The sequence below is a fragment of the Prionailurus bengalensis genome, chromosome B2 (genome assembly GCF_016509475.1).
Source record: "Prionailurus bengalensis isolate Pbe53 chromosome B2, Fcat_Pben_1.1_paternal_pri, whole genome shotgun sequence".
NCBI lineage: Eukaryota > Metazoa > Chordata > Mammalia > Carnivora > Felidae > Prionailurus > Prionailurus bengalensis.
In genome coordinates this window covers 99,226,392-99,247,590 of record NC_057349.1, presented here as the reverse complement: position 1 = coordinate 99,247,590, position 21,199 = coordinate 99,226,392, and the positions used below count along the sequence as shown (strand labels likewise).

The 21,199-nt window shown below is 36.3% G+C and overlaps 2 protein-coding genes and 1 pseudogene across 2 annotated transcripts in view; 2 read left to right on the top strand and 1 right to left on the bottom strand.

Annotated features, from left to right (window-relative positions):
- Window positions 1-21,199, bottom strand: part of CDC40 (cell division cycle 40) — a 59,397-nt gene that overhangs the window by 19,961 nt on the left and 18,237 nt on the right. Inside the window, exons 3-8 of the mRNA XM_043592097.1 lie at window positions 18,019-18,148; window positions 7,464-7,547; window positions 5,789-5,928; window positions 4,041-4,137; window positions 2,320-2,459; window positions 1,630-1,704 (exon numbers count right to left, since the gene is read on the bottom strand). Of these exons, the coding sequence (XP_043448032.1) occupies window positions 1,630-1,704; window positions 2,320-2,459; window positions 4,041-4,137; window positions 5,789-5,928; window positions 7,464-7,547; window positions 18,019-18,148 (666 nt within the window). The remainder of the gene's footprint in view (window positions 1-1,629; window positions 1,705-2,319; window positions 2,460-4,040; window positions 4,138-5,788; window positions 5,929-7,463; window positions 7,548-18,018; window positions 18,149-21,199) is intronic.
- The window catches only part of METTL24 (methyltransferase like 24), a 170,126-nt gene that overhangs the window by 132,479 nt on the left and 16,448 nt on the right, over window positions 1-21,199 (top strand). The gene's annotated exons all lie outside the window — the stretch shown is intronic.
- On the top strand, window positions 9,893-12,912 carry LOC122489862 (annotated as a pseudogene).

Here is a 21,199-nt window from a genome sequence, read left to right as displayed (position 1 = left end):
GGCTATGTGTGTGCATATATGTGTGTACAGGGGATTTAACCAAAGGCATTATATTTAAGGGAACATGTTGCTTAGAGCTGTTAGTCTATGTTGCAACATTTGAACCATACACACACACACACACACACACACACACACAAATTTGAAATCTGACACTGAAAGATACACCAAAATATCAAGAGAACATAGATGGAGCTAATAAAAGTGACTTTCATTTCTTGTTCTTTTCTGTATTTGATATATTTTCTATGATGAAAACTTTTATGTAATATTATGAGCTACTTCTGGAAGAATTAAATACTATTAAAAACTGCCATGTTTATAACATTTTGGTCCTTACGAAATGTATTTCATTTTTTGGGAACTTACTGAAGCCACAAAATATTATAGAAGCTATATGGAAATGATGATCTAGACTATAATAGGCTAATAATTCTCATCACATCTAAAGTGAATTAATACAATAGCTTCAAAACTACCTTTATTCTTGCCTACCTCAAATCAAACCGTTGGTAATGTTAATAGTGTTCTAAAACAGCACTTCCTGGCCACCCAGTGCCAACAGCATAAAGTCTCAGTTCCCGCAGCATACCAGGCAAAGGACTTCCAGGACCTACCTGGTCCTTGGCCTATGACTGTTGCCACTCTGTATCTCTCAGATTCGAGACTCCAGAAACCACAAACTTACAGTGTTCAGCACACGCCATGCCTATGCATCCTATTCACTCTTTTTGGACCTGCTTCACTCCCTACACTCCCCCCACACCCTGCCATCCCCTTTACTTAGTTACCCTCCTACTGAAGTGTGCTTCCTCTTTGAAAACAGAGCACCTTATGCCAGGTTCTATAAGCATCATTTACATCATAAAGAAATGATCACCCTAAGGTCAGGGAGAGGGTCTTTTTTAAACTTTTTTTTTTTTAATTTTTTTTTAACGTTTATCTATTTTTGAGACAGAGAGAGAGCATGAACAGGGGAGGGGCAGAGAGAGAGGGAGACACAGAATCTGTAACAGGCTCCAGGCTTTGAGCTGTCAGCACAGACTTTAGTTTTAAAAAGGCTTCTCCCATGTTCAAGTTGATATGCTCTGGCAACTGAGCTTTTTCCCCACATACTCTATAGCGGAAACTTAACCTTAAAGTGGAGCTTCCCAAGACTGTACAACCTGAGAGAAGAGGCTGGGAGCAGTTCTGCTACTTGGTGTCTACTTGCATTTATAAGAAAAAGGATGAATTATGTTACCTACTTTTTGAAATGGGATTTCTATCATGTGTCCTCTCTACCTCATAAGGTTCTGAGGAACAAATGAACTCATATTTGTTATGTATCCAAAGCCTCTATAAAAATACATTATTAGTGATTAAATATTTATATATCTAAAGCCAAAGTGATTGATTACATCCTAATCAGTTATCTAAGCTTACAAATGAGCCTAGACAGTTGGACCACAGAGCCATATTTGAATCAACATGTTTGGAAGCAATTCATAAATGGCTGCATTCACGGGGCCTAAGAGAAAATAATTAGCCTCTAGTTGCCTAACAAACCCAAATTTATTTATAATTAACCAAATAGACTTACCAAAGCACTAGCATTGCAGCACTCCTACTCTGTTACTGAAAACTCACCTTAATTTTACAGTCCATGGAACAAGACAGCAATAAATGGCCAGAGAGAGGAAACAATCTGACAGCACTGACGCCCTATAAAAAGGTATTACAGTTATCAATCAGAAGGAGTCTAATGTCCGCTAAAGTGAAACAAGGAAAGTATGATATATTTTTAAGCAACCTAATTTACTGTTTTTCTTAATTCCAAAAATCATGCCCCAGAATAACCTTTGTTAGTAGTCCAAGAGCAGCCCTTATTGACACTAAGCTTTTGAAGATTTGTTTTTTGACCTTTAATACTGACTTGCTCACCCCAGGGAATTCTTAGTCAATCAAGTTGCTAATGCTCTCTCTCCTCTTCCTGCTTTTATTCGGTTCCTTCGCTCTTTGCTAGGAGCTGGAAAATTATCAGTCGGAATAGTGCAGATGACAAAGAATATCAACATCAAAAGTTTCAAGTATCTTGTCTCTGCATCAGTTTAAATATTATCATGGTTTATAAACCAGAAACCATCTAATCTTCTCTTAAGCATGATAATCCCAAGAGCTAAGGCAACATTACTGAGGTCTTAGTGCCACTACCAACCCATTATTCACTGCTGTGGTTGGGCAGGAATATGTGGGGAAAGGCTTGGGTTACCCCTAAGGGGATAGGACACCAATTATGAATGTGATGTCATGGCCAATCCATATGACCACTTTGCTTACCTTCGTATGTCCAGACCACACATGAATTTGTTTCTTGGGAAGATAACACTTCTCAGGTGGCACAGTGGACCGCAGATTAACACCAACATCCTGAGGTATGTGAAGATAGGATCTGCCTTGGTAGTCATACATTTCTTTAACTGAAATAAGAAAACAAAGGAAAGCAGTGAACAAATATAAGCTACAGTCATAAAATCTATATCCTTAAATGATAACTTTTTTTAAAAAATTTTTTAAATGTTTTTTTATTTATTTTTGAGACAGAGAGAGACAGAGCATGAGCAGGGGAGGGGCAGAGAGAGAGGGAGACACAGAATCGGAAGCAGGCTCCAGGCTCTGAGCTGTCAGCACAGAGCCCAACGTGGGGCTCGAACTCACAGACTGTGAAATCATGACCTGAACTGAAGTCGGACGCCCAGCCGACTGAGCCACCCAGGCGCCCCTGGTAACATTTTATTCATAGGGATATTGTTCCCTGTTAAGGTTTAGATACTAACATTCTGATGAAGTTAAGACCAAGAGTCAGCTAAAATTTAGTTCTTGAAGTCACTGATATTGTTTACAATTAGAGGTAATACTTTGGAATTTCTAAATACCCAGAGACTATTAGACCTTTAAATAAGATCTATACTTTTACTTAGTTACACATTTTAATGATATAAAAAAGACTTCACTGCAGCATAATTACAGCGAGGGAAGAAAAGATAATACTTGAGCCTTGTGAGTCACTGGCAAAGACTCAGAAGCAAACCAGGATAAAAAAAGAAGTTAAAAATATCAACTACCCTTTTTCCCTGTTTTCCTCTTTTATGCCCTTCCAGGTTCCTATTCCATTCTCTTCTCCACTTTCAACATAAAGTTTACAGTGAAGTCACTGGTGGCACTTAAATGGCATAGTATATATAAAACATTTAGCGGCATGCCTGGCACAGAATAGTCCTCAATAGATGTGGGCTGTTACATTTATTATGGCTGCAAGCATCACAGTACTCAACAGACTCCTTGGAGAGAAAACTCCAGAAAACTGGAGTTTGAGAAATCGAATATGGCCTCATCAAACCTAAATATTTGATATGTGATCAATATTAGAATAACCAATACATCAGTACTAAATTATTCCTTACAGTTTGCTAATCACTACATAATTTTCCAAAGGTAACTAATTATTAATGAACCAGGTACATTTGAGAATACTTATAATTCATTTTGGACTATATTTCCTGATGTAAAGGAAATAGGCATTTCCTTCCACATATCAAAATTAGTATAAGAATTTTAATCTCCAGTCTATTCACATGAAAAAAAAAGTTTTTCTTTTAAAGTAAAATTTAGTAACAATTATGAATTAGGAGGATATCTGGAGAGTATCTGGCTTGGGTTAAAAACAAAAAGTTAAAATGACTGGAGAAAGAGTCTGTTCTGAGGAAACAATAGATCGTGGACAATTCAGACCTCTTCTTTATCTGCCATTTTTAAAAATTCACTAGCACTTCGAAGAATCATCTGTGGCAATCATTAATCATGCTATTTTCTCTCCTTTATTAGAATACAGAAGAGTCTGGTATAATTTCTTTGAGATGCGAACAGTCAAATACAATTATTCTTAATACAGTGAAGCACAGCAGCTGATTAATAAGGGCAATTGATACTATATGAACAGAGAACAGAGTAGATATCTGAAAGTTTATCATAAAAATGAAGAAGCATAAAAAATATATTACCATGTAAGATTGTCTTCTCCTCCCCAGGTTTCTCTTCTTCCTGTTTGCCTTTTTTCTGCCTCTTGGCCGTGATTTCATCTAATTCTTTTTGTTCTTCCTAAGGAAATTAAGAAGTGAACTTTAAAATGGATCTTTTAGAACCCCACCTTGCCCAAGGCTGATTATAAATACCTTATGATGAGGTCCACTTTTTGGTGAAGCAATAGCTATAAGTATGTCTCTCAGATAACAATCTCAACTCTTTGACGGATTACAAAATGACATTAACAAATAAAAGGTACTAGTTGATACTTTTAAAATCATTTTATACAAAACCCATCCTTCTGGAACACCTAGAAGCAAATTTAATGTGTTATGCTAATTATGTAAGTGAAAAGACAAAGCAATTAGAAAATCTACTACCGTAAAGGAAACTCCGTTTTAGGACATAATGTTGTTCTCCAGTAATGACAGCTTTTACTAAGCCATAAGCATATAAGCAATGACTACAGATCTGTGACAACTTTTATGGGAGGAGCAGTGGAAGGAAGGTGGGGTAGTAATAAGTCCCTATCTATAATAACAAAGAAGTCAACAGATGATGTCTAATGTAAATAAAAAGCAGCATATGTATATAATTGAGATACATAGATGAAAGATACAGCTAGAACATAAGCTTCATGAGGACAGGATTTTCTTGATCTTGTCCACTGCTATATCCCTAAGACCTACAAGAGTCACTGGCCCATACAGACAGTAGGATTAGGAGGGGGGAAGGGGCAGATAGGGGTCTATAGTTTTATTTTATAAACTTCATGGTATTATTTTAAAATATAGATAATTATTAAAATTTTTAAATATGTTAATAAATAAAACCCATCATCAATCCTAAAATCATAGAAAGGCTAATTTAGTATTCTAGATACTCACTATCTGAATATCTAGTATCTAGATATCTAATATCTAGACATTCACTATCTGAATATCTAGTATCAGAAAACACCTACCACAATAGTTTAACAGCATTATCAACTTTTATTAAATTTTAACTTTTCTTAAAAATTGTTCAATATTGTATTTTAATTAAAAATATGGAAGAAAATCAGAGTGCCCAGGTGGCTCAGCTGGTTAGGTGTCCGACTTCGGCTCGGGTCATGATCTCACAGCTCATTATTTCAAGCCCCGTGTCGGGCTCTATGCTGACAGCTCGGAGCCTGGAGCCTGCAGCCTGGAGCCTGCTTCGGATTCTGTGTCTCCCTCTCTCTCTGCCCCTTCCCCGCTCATGCGCTGTCTCTCTCTCAACAAAAATGAAATAAAATAAAAAACCAAAAAGGTATTTAAAAAAATACGGAAGAAAATAAATCAGAAAAAGGATAAATAAAAATATTCCCAGGGCACCTGGGTGGCTCAGTCGGTTGAGCGTCTGAGTCTTGATCTTAGCTCACTTCATGATCTCAGAGTTTGTGGAATTGAGCCCCGTAAGTCAGGTTCTATGCTGATAGTGCAGAGACTGCTTGGGATTCTCTCTCTCCCTCTCTGCCACTTGCCTGCTCATGCTCTCTCTCTCTCCCTCAAAATAAATAAATAAACTTAAAAAAATATTCCCAAGAAAAATGTAAAAATCTTAGTGTATTTTCTCAACCATGGCAGGGAAATTCTAATGAGTCATCATTTGGTTCTCTAAGGAAATCTCAAGTTTATTAACATAGATATCCTTCACAGACACACAGCATCTACCTGAATTGGCAATGAAAAACATCAAAACTTACTTCTGAGGGTTTGGCTACATCTTTTTCATCCACATATTTTGCCCATGGTCCCAAGAAACCATCAATATTAGATGCATCATTTTCTTTAAACTTTTTCCTTTTTTCTATTTTTTTCTGACCAGTTTCAAACACAGTTAAACCTACATTAAAAAAGAGATTACAAACATGGATATTTTTTAAAGAAACAGCATTTATATAAATACATATATAGAGCATATATGTTTTTACTTTGTATGGCTAAAGAAAAGTGATTGTTCAAGTGACCAAAGATTTATTTAAAAACACAAAATAAAATCTATAAGAATCTGCCAGATAGACCAACTCATAGTATACAAAAAGAGACTCAACCTTCTGGGAAGAGAAGCTTCCTACTGTTCCCAATATTTTGCAAATCCTCATCTATTTAAAGAAAAGACCCAGCTATGTAATCCTACAAAACACAATCCTTTTAATGAATCATGGACCTAGATCAGTAGATTTTACCACTTTTTGAAAGAAATCCAGCAATTTAATATTGCTAAATAATGATAAAGCCACTTTTGAAAGCAAGAATAAATTAAAATTTATCATTTAAAAACTGAATTCGGTTAAATTACATTAGGAAATTAATAATTTTGATTCACTTGTAATTCAACAATATTAATTAAACAAGGTTTCACAAGAATCTGGTATTCTTCCAAGTGATCTCAATCTACACTTGACCTCTAAATCATAAATCTTAGAATTAAAAAGAAAGGAGGAAAGAGGGTGTTTCTGGTTGAGGTTCTGATTTGATCAGTAGGAGATGGCACTCTGGGTGCCGGCACTAAATTGGAAAAGGTTTATGGGTCACAGTCACAATCTAACTACATAAAAGATACGGCTTGTAAAAAAAAAAAAAAAAAAAAAAAAAAAAAGATACGGCTTGTAGAGGTCTAACTTAAAAAAGCTTACCTATATTAATTCAAATCAGTTTCCTTCAGGTTGCATGTTACAACAAAAGCTTGTTAAAATTCTATTTTAACAATAATGTAGCTGGATGATATGATATAGGGTCTGTAGCTACTAACTAGAAGTCCTCATACAACCATATTCTTTTTCTAATGAGCATATTTTATGGGTAAGATTCCAATGATAAGCTTTGTGAGAAGTTAGCATTTAGAATATGACACTTTGTCTTGTAAGTACAAAATGAAAATCTGCACAAACATATATTCTAAAACACATATTCAAACTCAGCCTTCAAACCTTTAAAGATAATCTTTACAGACAATGTATAATAAAATTTGTTCTGCTCTGTAAAAATGTAGCTTGACGTTAGTGTTGAGAAATAAATTGCCAAGATTAGCTACACATTAATTATAATTTATTGAATGATTTCTACATGGTTGGCACTGTGCCTAGTGCTCATCACAACCCAGAATAATAGGTACCAACATCTTCCCTACAAGGTTGCACACCTAGTTGAGTGGCAAAAACAAGCTCTAAACTATAATAGTTCTAAATGATACTGCTCTAAAATATATCACTGTATTGTCTCAGCTTGAAATAAAACCAACCTAATAAAACACTAGTTTTTTTCTTACTGCTGAAAGTCAATCTGCAAGACAGTAATCATAAGTGTATGTATACATAGATATAGACACATACATATATATTTGATATTAAATATTTTAAATAAATTTGAATAAATTACCTTGATTTTTTTCAGCTTCTTCTACAGAACCAATATATTTAGTAGACACTTGGTGATTATCTAATGAAGGGTCTAATGCATAACCTGAAAAGGAAGAAAGTACATATTATGGATACATTTTTGTCATGTATAGTTTATTTTATTACTATACAAATACACTCATTTCACATTTTCCTTCCTAGATGTTGAAATGGTCTTTAACTTAGGACCAAATCCCTCTTTCCTGAGCTATGTTCCTTTTAGAACAATTAACCCAAATCTCAGGGGGGGACCATGCATGACTTCAGTCGAGTAAAAAGTATTCTTATAGGACGAATTTAGCATTTTGTCATTACATTATTAACAGTCTCTCTGGCCAAGATATCAGACTTTAGTCTTAAATTCTAAGATCTTAAAAATATATGTACATCACACGTTCAGAAGCTTAGAAACCATTTCCTTTTTGTTTTCGGTAATAGATAAGACATGGCTTTAGCTTATCAAATTATATAAACTATTAAGTAATTGAAAAAAGAAGAGACTAAGAAGTATATAAAATCTAGCTATTATTTTGAAAATGCTATTCTCAGGAAAGACAATTTTAAAATAATACATTTTTTTTTTAATTTTTTTTTCAACGTTTATTTATTTTTGGGACAGAGAGAGATAGAGCATGAACGGGGGAGGGGCAGAGAGAGAGGGAGACACAGAATCGGAAACAGGCTCCAGGCTCTGAGCCATCAGCCCAGAGCCCGACGCGGGGCTCGAACTCCCGGACCGCGAGATCGTGACCTGGCTGAAGTCGGACGCTCAACCGACTGCGCCACCCAGGCGCCCCAAAATAATACATTTCTACTTCATAAATCACTATGTATGTTTCCTTGGTAAGAAAAGTAAGTAAGAATATCTACTAGCATGTGAATACACTGCTTCAAAAAGTCATGAAAGTGGGACGCTTGGGTGACTGACCAGTTGGTTGTGTGTCTGACTCTTGATTTTGGCTCAGGTCATGATCTCAGGGTCGTGGGATAGAGGCCCATATTAGGCTCTGTGCTAAGCATGGAGCCTACTTGAGATTCTCTCTCTCTCTCTGTGTCTCTCTCCTTCCTTCTGTCCCCCTCCCTGGCTTGCTCTCCCTCTCTCTCAAAAAAAAAAAAAGTGATGGAAATATGTAGCTACTATATATATAAATGTAGTCTTCAGTGGTCTTTGGGAACTTAAGGAAAGAAAATCTATCTATATGAACTCAAATCAATTTTTCCTTAAGTGGGGGTGCTATAACATGATAAATGGTGAAATTAATTTTAGCAATAATCTAGCAAATTTATAAAAGAGAGCTAGATCATTAATCAGTTTATGGCCTATGACTTGCATGAATAATCATAAAATATATGAAAGTATTAGCCAATTTTTTAAGGGGTACATCCTAGTGGATCAAGTTGACACTTTAATTTTCCAGCTGAAGATTAAAGAGAACTTCTTTTGGGGAACAGAAAGAGATTTGTCATTAAACATACTTTTCAAACAAACTAAGGATATAGGTGTTCAACTCATCCTCATGATATGCTAGAATAGAAACAACCACCTTGGCTACTAGCTCATTTGCATAGTTTTTTCAGTATTAAAATATGTTCTTAGCCAGAGGAGAAAGCTTGATGACAGAAAAGCAGCTTTGGAGTAGAAATCTCTGAAATCACAGGTTCAAATCCCATGAGTTATTTTATCTTTCATCTCTTTGACATACAGAACAGTGTTCTGTAAGGGATTTTTAAAATGAGACTTTATAAGGCTCATATAAAATTTATACCAACATATCTGATGTTAAAAATCCCCATCTCAATCATAAAAATTTATCTAGAATGTAATTCTATTTTGTTGGAGAGTTATGTCTATACCAACGACATTGCATTATGGGTTTGGAGGAAGGGAGGGGGAAGCAAAGAAGAAAGGGAGATCCCTGGTCCTTCCTGTGATATCTGTGTAAGCACCAATCCCCAACTTATTTGGCCATAGTCTTGTTTCTGGGACAGGAACTCATGCTCTCTTCCTTTTCCACGTCATCTATGGTAAAATAAATCTTTACTGCGATTATCACCATTACCACCACTGCTTCCCACCCAGGTAATTAAGGGACAATAATATTTTCCCTTCACAAATAAGGGAAGTTAAATATTTAGCTATATACCCTACTAGAAGCCAATCAAGTGATAGAGCAAGATATAACTCTAACACTACAGAATTTTAGTCTAATTAGATTTCTATCATCCTATGGCTCAAGTAAGTTTGAATATGTCTGCATTTCAGTTCTGAGATATTCTCATCTGTCTTTCTAAAGTTCATTTTCCTTTTTATGCTTTTAATACAGTTAATGCCTACTTTCTTCCTCTGTAGTCTGTCTGAAGTAGCTCTAACAATACCAACCTTATTAGTAGATCCTTGAGATTATTAATACTAATATACCAGTGTATAAATAAGAAGATACAGTGTGCAAAAGAATCGTCACAAATTTATGGAAAAACCTTCAACCTCACTAGTGGTCTACAAGAAAAAATAAAAATAAAGAGATATATTTTTACTATCAAATAAATAAAGGAAAAGCAATCATACAGATCTTGGGTAAAGAGAAATAGGACTTTTACATGTGGTGGTGGCAGTATGAGTTAGGATTCTTTTGGATAGCAATTTGACAACATATAACAAAACCTTTAGAGACACTTATATTTGGTGATGTGCAGGAAACCATTACAACACCACTCGGACCGTGCTCTCTGGCCACCGCACTCCCACCCTTGCCTCCGGTGCACATTAAAGATCCAACACCATCACTGACTCCAAGTATTTCACAACCAATAAAAGAGAAGTCTTTGAGTTGAAGGCTAAAGTCAACAATGAAAAGAAAGAAAAGAGGAAGGAGGCTATGAAGAAAGCGACTGCTTCCATGACTATGGCCCAGGACATTAGCTCTCTCTTTCCAGATGTAGTAAACTACGCAAACGGACAATGTGGAGTTAAAGAAGCTTGTGTATCTCTATTTGATGAACTATGCCAGCAGTCAGCCAGACATGACCATCATGGCTGTCCACAGCTTCGTGAAGGGCTGTGAAGATTCCAATCGTCTAATTCGGACTTTCACAGTCAGGATCATGGGGTGCACCTGGGTGGACAAAATTATAGAAGATCCCTGCGAGTCCCTCCGCAAGTGCTTGAAGGATGAAGATCCGCATGTTTAGAAAACAGCAGCAGTCTGTGTGGCAGAACACCATGATATCAATGCCCAAATGGTGGAAGATCAGGGATTTCCGGATTCTCTGCTGGACCTCATAGCAGATTCAAATAGCAGATTCACCACCAACGGTGGTGGCTAATGCTACAGCAGCATTATCGGAAATCAGTGAATCTCACCCAAACAGCAACCTACTTGATCCGAACCCAAAGAACATGAATAAGCGGCTGACAGCACGAGTAAGTGCACTGAATGGGGCCAGATTTTCATCTTGGACTGCCTAATTACAACCCTAAAGATGACCGGGAGGCTCAGAGCAGCTGTGTGAGCATGTTAACTCCCCAGCTATCTCGTGCCAACTCAGCATTGGTGCTTTCAGTGTTAAGAGTCCTAATGAAGTTTCTAGAGTTGTTACCCAAGGACTCTGACTACTACAATATGCTGAAGCCAACACTGCTCAGGTTCTGGCAGAATTCAAGGAATATGCCAAAGAAGGGGATGTTAACTCTGTTTGCAAAGCTGTGTGGGCCACTGTACGGTGTGCCATCAAAGTGGAGACATCTGCTGAGTGCCGTGTGAGCACATTGCTTGATCGCATCCAGACCAAAGTAAATTATGTAGTCCAAAAGGTAACTGTTGTCATCAGGGACATGTTCCACAAATACCCAACAAGTATGAAAGTATCATTACCACTCTGTGCAAGAACTTTAGACTCACTGGATGAACCAGTTGCTTGAGCAGCTACAATTTGGATTGTGGGAGAATAAGCTGAGAGAACTGACAACAGATGAGTTACAGGAGAGCTTCCTGGAGAGTTTTCATGATGAAAAGCACCCGGGTGCAGTTCACTCTGCTTGATGCCATAGCGAGGCTGTTTCTCAAGAAACCATCAGAAACACAGGAGCGAGCTGGTACAGCAAGTCTTGAGTTTCGCAACACAAGATTCCGATAATCCTTGACCTTGGTTCCACAGTCAATGTGCCACAGGTGTCCTCCAGGCACATGAGAGTAAACCTGTTAGGAGGAGGACTACATAGTCCGGTGGGACAATCCTCCATCCCATCATCAGTGCCCACAACCTTTGCTTCTTTTCCTATTCCTGTTTTGGTCAACAGTGGTCTGAATGACCTATTTGAGCTCTCCACGGGGATAGGCATGGCACCTGGTGGATAGGTAGCTTCTAAGACTGCCTGGCTGCTTGAAGTAAAATAAAAGCTAAAGGCTTGGGAGACATCTGGAACATTTATTCACTGCCAAGGACACATCTATATGGAAATGAACTTCACCAACAAAGCTCTGCAGCACATGACAGACTTTGCAATCCAGTTTAACAAGAATAGCTTTGGTGTCATCCCCAGCACTCCTCTGGCTACCCATACTCCACTGATGCCAAATCAGAGTATTGACGTCTCCTTGCCTCTCCACACCTTGGGCCCGGTCATGAAGATGGAACCTCTGAATAACCTGTAGGTGGCTGTGAAAAACAAGACTGATGTCTTCTACTTCAGCTGCCTCGTCCTACTCAATGTGCTTTGTCTAGAAGATGGCAGAATGGAGCGCCAGGTCTCCCTTGCAACATGGAAGGATATCCCCAATGAAAATGAACTTCGGCTCAATGAACTTTAAGGAATGTCATTTAAAGGCTGACACTGTTTCCAGCAAATTGCAAAACAATAATTTTTATATGGTTGCCAAGAGGAATGTGGGCCGGACATGCTGTACTGATCCCTAAAGCTCACTAATGGCATTTGGATTTTGGCTGAGCTACATATCCAGCCCGGACACCGAAATTATACACTGGCACTGAAGCGTAGAGCTGCTGAAGTCTCTCGGTACATCTATCAGGTCTATGACAGTATACTGAAAACCAAATAGACTGGTCTGGTGCCCTCTGGTCATGCTGTGATTGGTGCAAGCCAAGAACTTTCAACTGGAAGAAACTGTATTACCACATAGAATCTGAACCCAAATCACACCAAGGCCACCGACCATGGTAGTGACTAGTCTAATTTGTGCTAACATTAGGGCACAACCTGTTGTACAGGTTTAGCTTCCTGTGAACATTTGTAACCACTGCTCCAATCATTTCCCACCTCCTGCCACTGCTATCTGTCCCTGCTTGTGAGCTTCTCCACAGTGTGCCAATGGCTGGTATTTTTGAGTGTAGTTTGATATCTTGTAATTAAAAGCCTATTTCAAAAGCAGAAAAAAGATAAAAAATAGTAAAGCAAGGGAAAGTGTCACTGACTGGGGCGCCTGGGTGGCTCAGTCGGTTAAGCATCTGACTTTGGCTCGGGTCATGATCTCACGGTCCGTGGGTTCGAGCCCTGTGTCGGGCTCTGTGCTGACAGCTCAGAGCCTGGAGCCTGCTTCAGATTCTGTGTCTCCCTCTCTCTCTGACCCTCCCCCGTTCATGCTCTGTCTCTCTCTGTCTCAAAAATAAATAGAACATTAAAAAAAAAAAAAAATTAAAAAAAAAAAGAAAGTGTCACTGAAAAAAAAATTTTTAAAAACACCAAAAACATTTATATTCTTAGAACTACCCCTGGGAATTCATTTTAAGAAAATGAAAAAAACCCATAAAGTTTTATGCACAAAGATATTTACAAAGATAATTTAAAATTACAATTTAAAAAGCATTTTACTGCAGTTTAAGATATACATCACTACATTTTTTTTACATCACATTTTTAATAGTGAAAATTAGAACCAGTTTAAATCTAAATGACACAAGGAATGTTTACATAAATTATACATCTTCAGCAGAGTATTTTACAAAATCATTTAAAAAGGTTAATGAAGAGTTTCTGATACTAAAATGAAAGCTCAGTTAATAATGACTGTGGTAGGGGCACCTGGGGTGGCTCAGTCGGTTACCCATCCGACTTCAGTTCAGGTCATGATCTCACAGTTCGTGACTTTGAGCCCCGCATCAGACTCTGTGCTGACACCTTGGAGCCTGAAGTCTACTTCAGATTCTGTGTCTCCCTCTCTCTCTCTGTCCCTCCTCTGCTTGCACTCTTATCTCTCTCTCTCAAAAATAAATAAACATTAAAAAAAAGATTAAAAAATAATGACTATGGTAAAACTAAAGGTGTTTATTTTAAATTCTATTTTCCACTTTCATAGACTGATGTGGAGGAAATTCTGGGTAACAGGAGGACCAAAAGAAGTCTGAAACATCACTGAGAAGCCCCAAGTTAAGACTAGCCAGGGAACAGGCCAAGAACCTGGAAGGAAAAGGGAGGAAAATAAGACAAACGAATTCACACAAACCACTGAGAGATGAAATCAGGAGAAATACCATAAACAGACGCTAGAGTAACAGCCTATCTTCACTGATACGGACTCTACAGGCGGGTCTTGTGATAAATAAAATGTAGAGTACAATAGAAATCTTCCAGGAAGAATGCACTTAGATTATAACATTGCTACAACCATTTAAAAATGGGAAGAGAAGTAGGATCAATGTTTGTTCTCTAGCCCAGCAGGTTGTACAGTGATATATTCGAGACACGTAAAACTGAAGTCATGTGCCATCTCCTTTATGTCTCAGAAATAACACTAGTACAAGGTGTGAGAAGATCTGCTCCCTGGTACTTTGCAAATGAGGGAAGGTAACAGAAAGGTCTCCTAGCCTTACATTCCATGTAGAAGGGTGAGAGAAAACAGATAGGAATTACGATCTGAAATTACACGAGAACTTTTGATGAGAAAATAAGAAGACTTTTAAGTTAACAGAAGCTATACTTGCTGAATACTTAGGGGTAAAGAAAAGAGAAATTGCTAAACCTGAGGTTGTTTAACTTGTTTATTAATTTAAGTTCAAGCAAACTGTCCTTGGTTCTAAGATTATCACAAAGGAGACAGACCATAATTTGTTTAGCAATCGGCTACTTCTTTTATTCCAGGCTGCCTAATATAGGATAGCCCCAAGTCCATTTTTGAACCCAGATCTAAACCAACTTAGTTTTAAATGTTTTTACTACAGGGGCCGCCTGGGTTGCTCAGTTGGTTAAGTGTCTGACTTAGGCTCAGGTCATGATCTCCCAGTTTCTGAGTTCAAGCCCCACAGTGGGCTCTGTGCTGACAGTTCAGAGCCTAGAACCTGCTTCAGATTCTGTGTCTCCCTCTCTCTGCCCCTCTCCTGTTCGCGCACTCTCTCTCTCTCTCTCAAAAATAAATAAACATAAATAAATAAATAAATAAATATTCTTACTATAGGATAATTTAAGAAAGAAAATAGGTATCAGTATAAGCTTAATTGGACATTTTCTTTTCTGTTTTGTTTTAAAGTAGTTTTAGCTATCTAAATTATTGCTTAAGTCCTCCCTAAAGAAAACAAGCAAAGTCTTTAAAAGTCTATTTCATACAGGCTAGAATATAATAATAAATTCATGATGTAATAAAATTGATTTTTATGTGCTATACACACATACACACACATATACTTCATATTTACAGGGGATCCTTTATGGGTACAAATGCATTTATAACCATTTTATTGGACTGGAAGAGTCCAACTCTTCTAGGTGATTTCAGAAGTATACAGTCTAAGTTTTTGAACACTGTTAATTATAACCTTGACATGATGAAATATAACCTAACACATGACAATCTCTTCAAAACCAGTTTCTGAGAATGTATTGTGATAAATACTATCTTTACTAAAACTCTAAACTAATACACAGTAAATCAGTTTGCATCACTCCCTAAAAATTAGAAAAAAGCAACTTTCCAACATTAGAATAAATTATGAAAATTATGACAGAGCCCATCAGTGGATATTACCGAGGTCTTAAAAATGACAAACTGGGATTATAAATTAACACTGGGAAATGCTGATGGTAGAACACTGAATAAGAAGGTGAGATGCAAATTTTTCACTATTAAATGATTACAGTATAGAGTAACTTGGAGGGATAAAGATCATAATGCTAAAAGTAGATATTTTAGTATAGTGAGGTTATAGGTAACCTTTTTCTTCTCTCTTTCCTAAAAGTTTTAAAATTTGTTTATATTCTTTTTTTATGAAAATAACTTTTGTTAAAAATCATCACTGAGGGGCGCCTGGGTGGCGCAGTCGGTTAAGCGTCCGACTTCAGCCAGGTCACGATCTCGCGGTCCGTGAGTTCGAGCCCCGCGTCAGGCTCTGGGCTGATGGCTCGGAGCCTGGAGCCTGTTTCCGATTCTGTGTCTCCCTCTCTCTCTGCCCCTCCCCCGTTCATGCTCTGTCTCTCTCTGTCCCAGAAATAAAATAAAAACGTTGAAAAAAAAAATTAAAAAAAAAAAATCATCACTGAATACATAGTATTTCACGTGATACTTTTTTATTAACCTTTAAAAATGTTTTTATAAAGTTTTACTGAAGTTTATTTATTTATTTCGAGAGAGAGAAGAAGAGAGAGAGAATCCCAAGTAGGCTCCACACTGTCAGCACAGAGCCCGATGGAGGGCTTGAACCCACGAACCGTGAGATCATGACCTGAGCCGAAATCAAGAATCAGACATTTAACTGACTGACCCACCCAGGCTCCCCTTAACCTTCTTTAATCCTATCTTATAATAATGGAAGTTAATGGTAGATAGGACAGAAAAATTTGTTCAGAACTTAAAACAAATTCTGTAAGAAATAAAAGGAGGAATTAGAATTCTAACTGCAAAGAAAGAAAAAAAAGAGAATGTGCTGATGTCTAAAGATGTGATTATTAAATTTGTTGTAAAATTCAAAGTTTTCTTTGTCAATTACTTTTTGGAAAAGAAACATTAGCACACGAAACTAATTCATAAAGAAGATAACAACTACAACAGCATAAAGACACAGATGAGGATTACAGAAAGAGAAAGGAAAGGTACCACCGAATACTAGCAAATCTGATATAAGTGACTAGGAACTATAATCTGTGGAACTATCAACAGGGACATTATAAAGACCATCTTCTTTTAGAGGAGATTCCTGACCTTGTATGCATGTTAACTTTATTAAATCCTACCACTGACAGATCAGATATAATTATTTTACACAATGAATCTGTGGCCATTCTATTTCCTGATGTCCTTCAGTAAATAAGAGAAAACATTTCAGAGAGAAGATGTGAGAAACAGAATAAAGTCAGTCGGTTAATAACAAGATATATAGAATGTACCAAAAAAACAAATAATCTGATGAAAAATGAGCAAAAGACATGAATAGACATTTCTCCAAAGACATCCAGATGGTCAACAGACGCTTGAAGACATGCTCAACATCTCTGATCATCAGGGAACTGTAAATCAAAACCAAAATGAGATATCACCTCACGCTTGTTAGAATGGCTAAAATCAAAACCTCAAGAAACAACAGGTGTTGGCAAGGATGTGGAAAAAAGGAACCATCGTGCACTGTTGGTGGGAATGCAAACTGGTACAGCCACTGTGGAAAACAGTATGGAGGTTCCTCAAAAAATTAAAAATAGAAGTATCATATGATCCAGTGATTCTACTACTGGATATTTACCCAAAGAATAGGAAAACACTAATTCAAGATTTATGTAGCTCTATTTTACTGCAGCATTATTTACAATAGGCAAGTTATGGAAACAATCCAAGTGTCCATCGATAGTTGAATGGATAAAGATCTGAAAGATACATACAACGGAATATTACTCAGCCACAAAAAAGAATGAAATTTTACCATGTGCAACAACATGGATGGATCTAGTGGGTATAAAGTCAAAGTGAAATAGGTCAGTCAGAGAAAGAAAAATACTGTATGATCACTCATATGTGCAACTGAAGAAATAAAACAAACGAACACAGAAAAAGAGACAAAGCAAAAAAAGACTCAACTATGGAGAACAGACTGATGGTTACCGGAAGGGAGGTGAGTGGGGGGATGGTGAAATAGGTGAAGGAGATTAAGAGAACACTGATCATGATGAGCACTGAGCAGTGTATAGAATTACTGAATCACTATAGTGTACATCTGAAACTAATATAACAATGTAGGTTAATTATACTGGAATTAAAAATAAAAGTAAATTCAACACTATCTGGTCATTGACCAACTTCAACAGTGACCTGCATATAATGGACATTCAATAACAAGTGTTCATTATCAAGTACAACAGAGAACATTCTGTTTTTAAGACCACAGAGTATTTCTAGTACTCAGAAATCACAGCAGATTTAGAATGACAGCTAAAAATATTAGTTCAACTTCACACTTGTATAAATATTTATAGATGTGTTTAAGAAAATGCACCTTTTGAAAAAGGAATCTAGGTTATTAAATTTAAAAAGCAAGAAGATAAAACAGATTATCACACACCCAAAAATGTGTCAAACTGGAAACTGTAAATCTTATCTCCTTACCATAGGTGGCAAAAGTTCTTCTTTGCTGTTCAAACATAAAGTCATTGATATGAGCTGGTTCAGCATATCCAGAAAGCATATTTCTAGGGGCAGCCATTTGCTGTGTCCTAAAGGGATTTTCTGGTCCAAACTGCAATGTTATAAGAAAAAAAATCAAACTTAAATCCTAAGTATATAAAGCCAGAATACTAGAATTATTGTACAATATATTTTTAACTCTAAATCATTAGGGGCTAAGTAACCTACTTGGGAACATGCTCCCCACCCATGGTTCAGCGCAGTTGGGCAATGGCTGATGAGCACTGTTTGTCAGCCCAGCCCCTAGGACAGAAGGAGAGGAACCCAGCTCACCCAAGTCTCTGTATGGCTATTTAAATTTAAATTACTTAAAATAAAATATTCAGTTCCTCGGTCACACTAGCCAGACTTCATGTGCTCAACAGTCACATGTGGTTATTGGCTACTACATTTCCTTCATTGCAGGAAGTTCTATTGGACAATGCTGCTCTTGATGATTGAGTTACTATATTTTTGTCCAACGATTTGGGGGATTTGGGGTGACTTTTTTTTTTTAATTTATAAAGATGATTTTTGGTATATCAATAATGGTACCATGATGTAATTTTAAAAATACATGTTTCTTCTCTACTAGATTATGAGTTCTTCAAAGGTAGAGACTTAAAATCCTCAATACTTACCATCATGCATGACATACTGAAAGCATTAATGAAGTGAAAGATTAATCAGAACCCCACTGGGGTCAGAGAATAGGAAAAAGACAATAAAAGTAAAATGCTTGAAGAAATCCCTCGAAAAAGATATTGCAAATGAAATAAAATTACTCTGAGAAGTCACACTACGAAAGTCTTACACAAAATAGTACATTATCATCTGTTTATACTGCTTTGAGTTTCCATAATGGTTTCCAAATGTTATTTAATTTGATTTGTACAAAGATCCTGGAAAGTTAGAGAGGTATTCTCCTTCTCATGTTAGAAATGAAGAAAAAAGGCTAAAGATGATATATTTTTTCTGCCCCAGAGTCAATAGTTTTATTATTAATTGGTAGAACCAAGGTTAGAACAAACTCTAGTCTAGGATTCTACTGTATCATAACATTCCTTAAATGTACAATCATACTAACTTTTAAAAAAATGGTAAAAAAAAGTATCAGATTATGTCGAGCACTATTAATTTAATAATATTTATTTAATGGTAATGGAAAAATCCAGCTCTGTATTTTTTTGTTTGTTTTAAAATAAACAATGAAATGAACTTCCCACTTTGGAAATAGTGGGGTTAGACAAGATATTCTTATTTAAAGTCTGGAAGGTCTTCATGATAAAGTATTTCAGCGTCAGAACACCTTAAGTCACTACCATTAGAAACCACCATTCCTGTGATATATTTCCAGAGCCATAAATATAAGTTATTGGTCTTCTCTTAAGGAGAATGCTGCCTTCTCTAGATATCAATATTATACTATGCACAAAAATCTGAATTTAAATGATGTTACATTTGCTTTATGTTTTTTTCTGCTTTAGAAGAAAATGCATTACTACAATATTCTTTTATATTGATAGCTTCCATTTCTATGTTTAAAGTGATTCAATTTAAAAATATTTGATTCACATACAAAACTTTTATTACTATTCATTCTGAATTTATAATAAAGGAGAGTGCAAGATTTCACAGCCCATATTAGTTCCTCCTTACATAAGGGAGAAAAAAAATCTAGACTACTGAATGCTGGCAGTTATAGTAACTTTGTCATGAAATTTATTACAAAAACAAGGAATATCCATAAGAGTAAGAATAATAAAGTGATTTAAGTTTCCTAGATGTTCTACCTAATATAGTCAGCTATCATCCACAAAGCAGTATCTGATATTTCTGGGGGGAGGGAGGATCTAAAATGATAAATATCTCCATTGATCTTGTTACTCATAATAAGTTAACCATTACATTTATAATTTCCATTTGAAAAAGGAAAATACAATTTCCATAGTCTTATTTTATTAAGATTTTACAAAAAAAAAAAAAAGAACAATTCTTCTACTGGCCATATATATCAAATCAACTCTATCTTTTAAAGAAAAATTCTCAGTGTTAAGGAACTTTGATTTCTATATGAATACAGATCCACAGATTACAGCTATATGTATCTTATATTGGTGCTATTTCTAAAGCAGTCTAAAAATTTAAATGTGCTATATTTTATAGATGTTTAAGCTGGAGACAACAAAAAAATCTTCTAATGCTATAGGAAGCTGGGTTGGGGGAGGATCTATCTACTTCTGGCTCACCCCAACTGCCTGGTTAACAGCAGCTACTGGAACTGACCTTAAAGATATTAAATAAATGCCAACAAAGAAAAGAAGAGAAATGTTACTCAGCAGAAGTCAGCTCTTCTCAATTCCTTAAAAATTATGTGTCCCAGATGTTCCTGGTCTCTGTGAATATGCATTTCTATTAATTCTGGGTTAACCATTAAGAAACAAAACAAAGTATAGGAGCACTTGGCTCAGTTGGTGGACCATGTGACTCTTGATCTTGGGGATGTGAGTTTGAGAGAATTTAAAATACATTTGAGAGATTTTAAAAATACATTTAAGTTCATTAGGTATGAGTATTTAGCGGTTTTTATCTAAGACCATACTGAAGTACACCACAGTCAGTTATAATCTTAATCTCCCATATAAAATATACACATTTAAGTATTAATTCATAATTCAGATCACTACATCTCAGGATGTTGTTCCTAAGTATGCTTATATGTTTCACCTGAATGAAGTAGTGATTTATTTATAAAGTAGGAGAAAAGCATTTTTAATTCGTTAAGATGCGGGTAGATAAATCTAAGGAATCTGTGTATCGTAAGGCAGTGGTTCTCCAAAGTCTTCAGGAGGTACAGTACTTGAGGGTCAGTGTCTTAGCAGTATAGCATTACATCACAGGTATTAAGAAAATTTACACTAGTAAAAACTGACTGTGAAATCATAATCATAAATTCACATATAGAACACCCCCCCAAGTTATTGAACCAGTAATAATCATATTATACTTAGATTTCTGGTAAGTTTTTCATTAATGTTTACTGTAGCCATCAATGGTTAAACATTTAGAAACAAACTTTAAGGTGAGAAGATCCTGTTGATTAACTTAATTATTTTCCACAAAT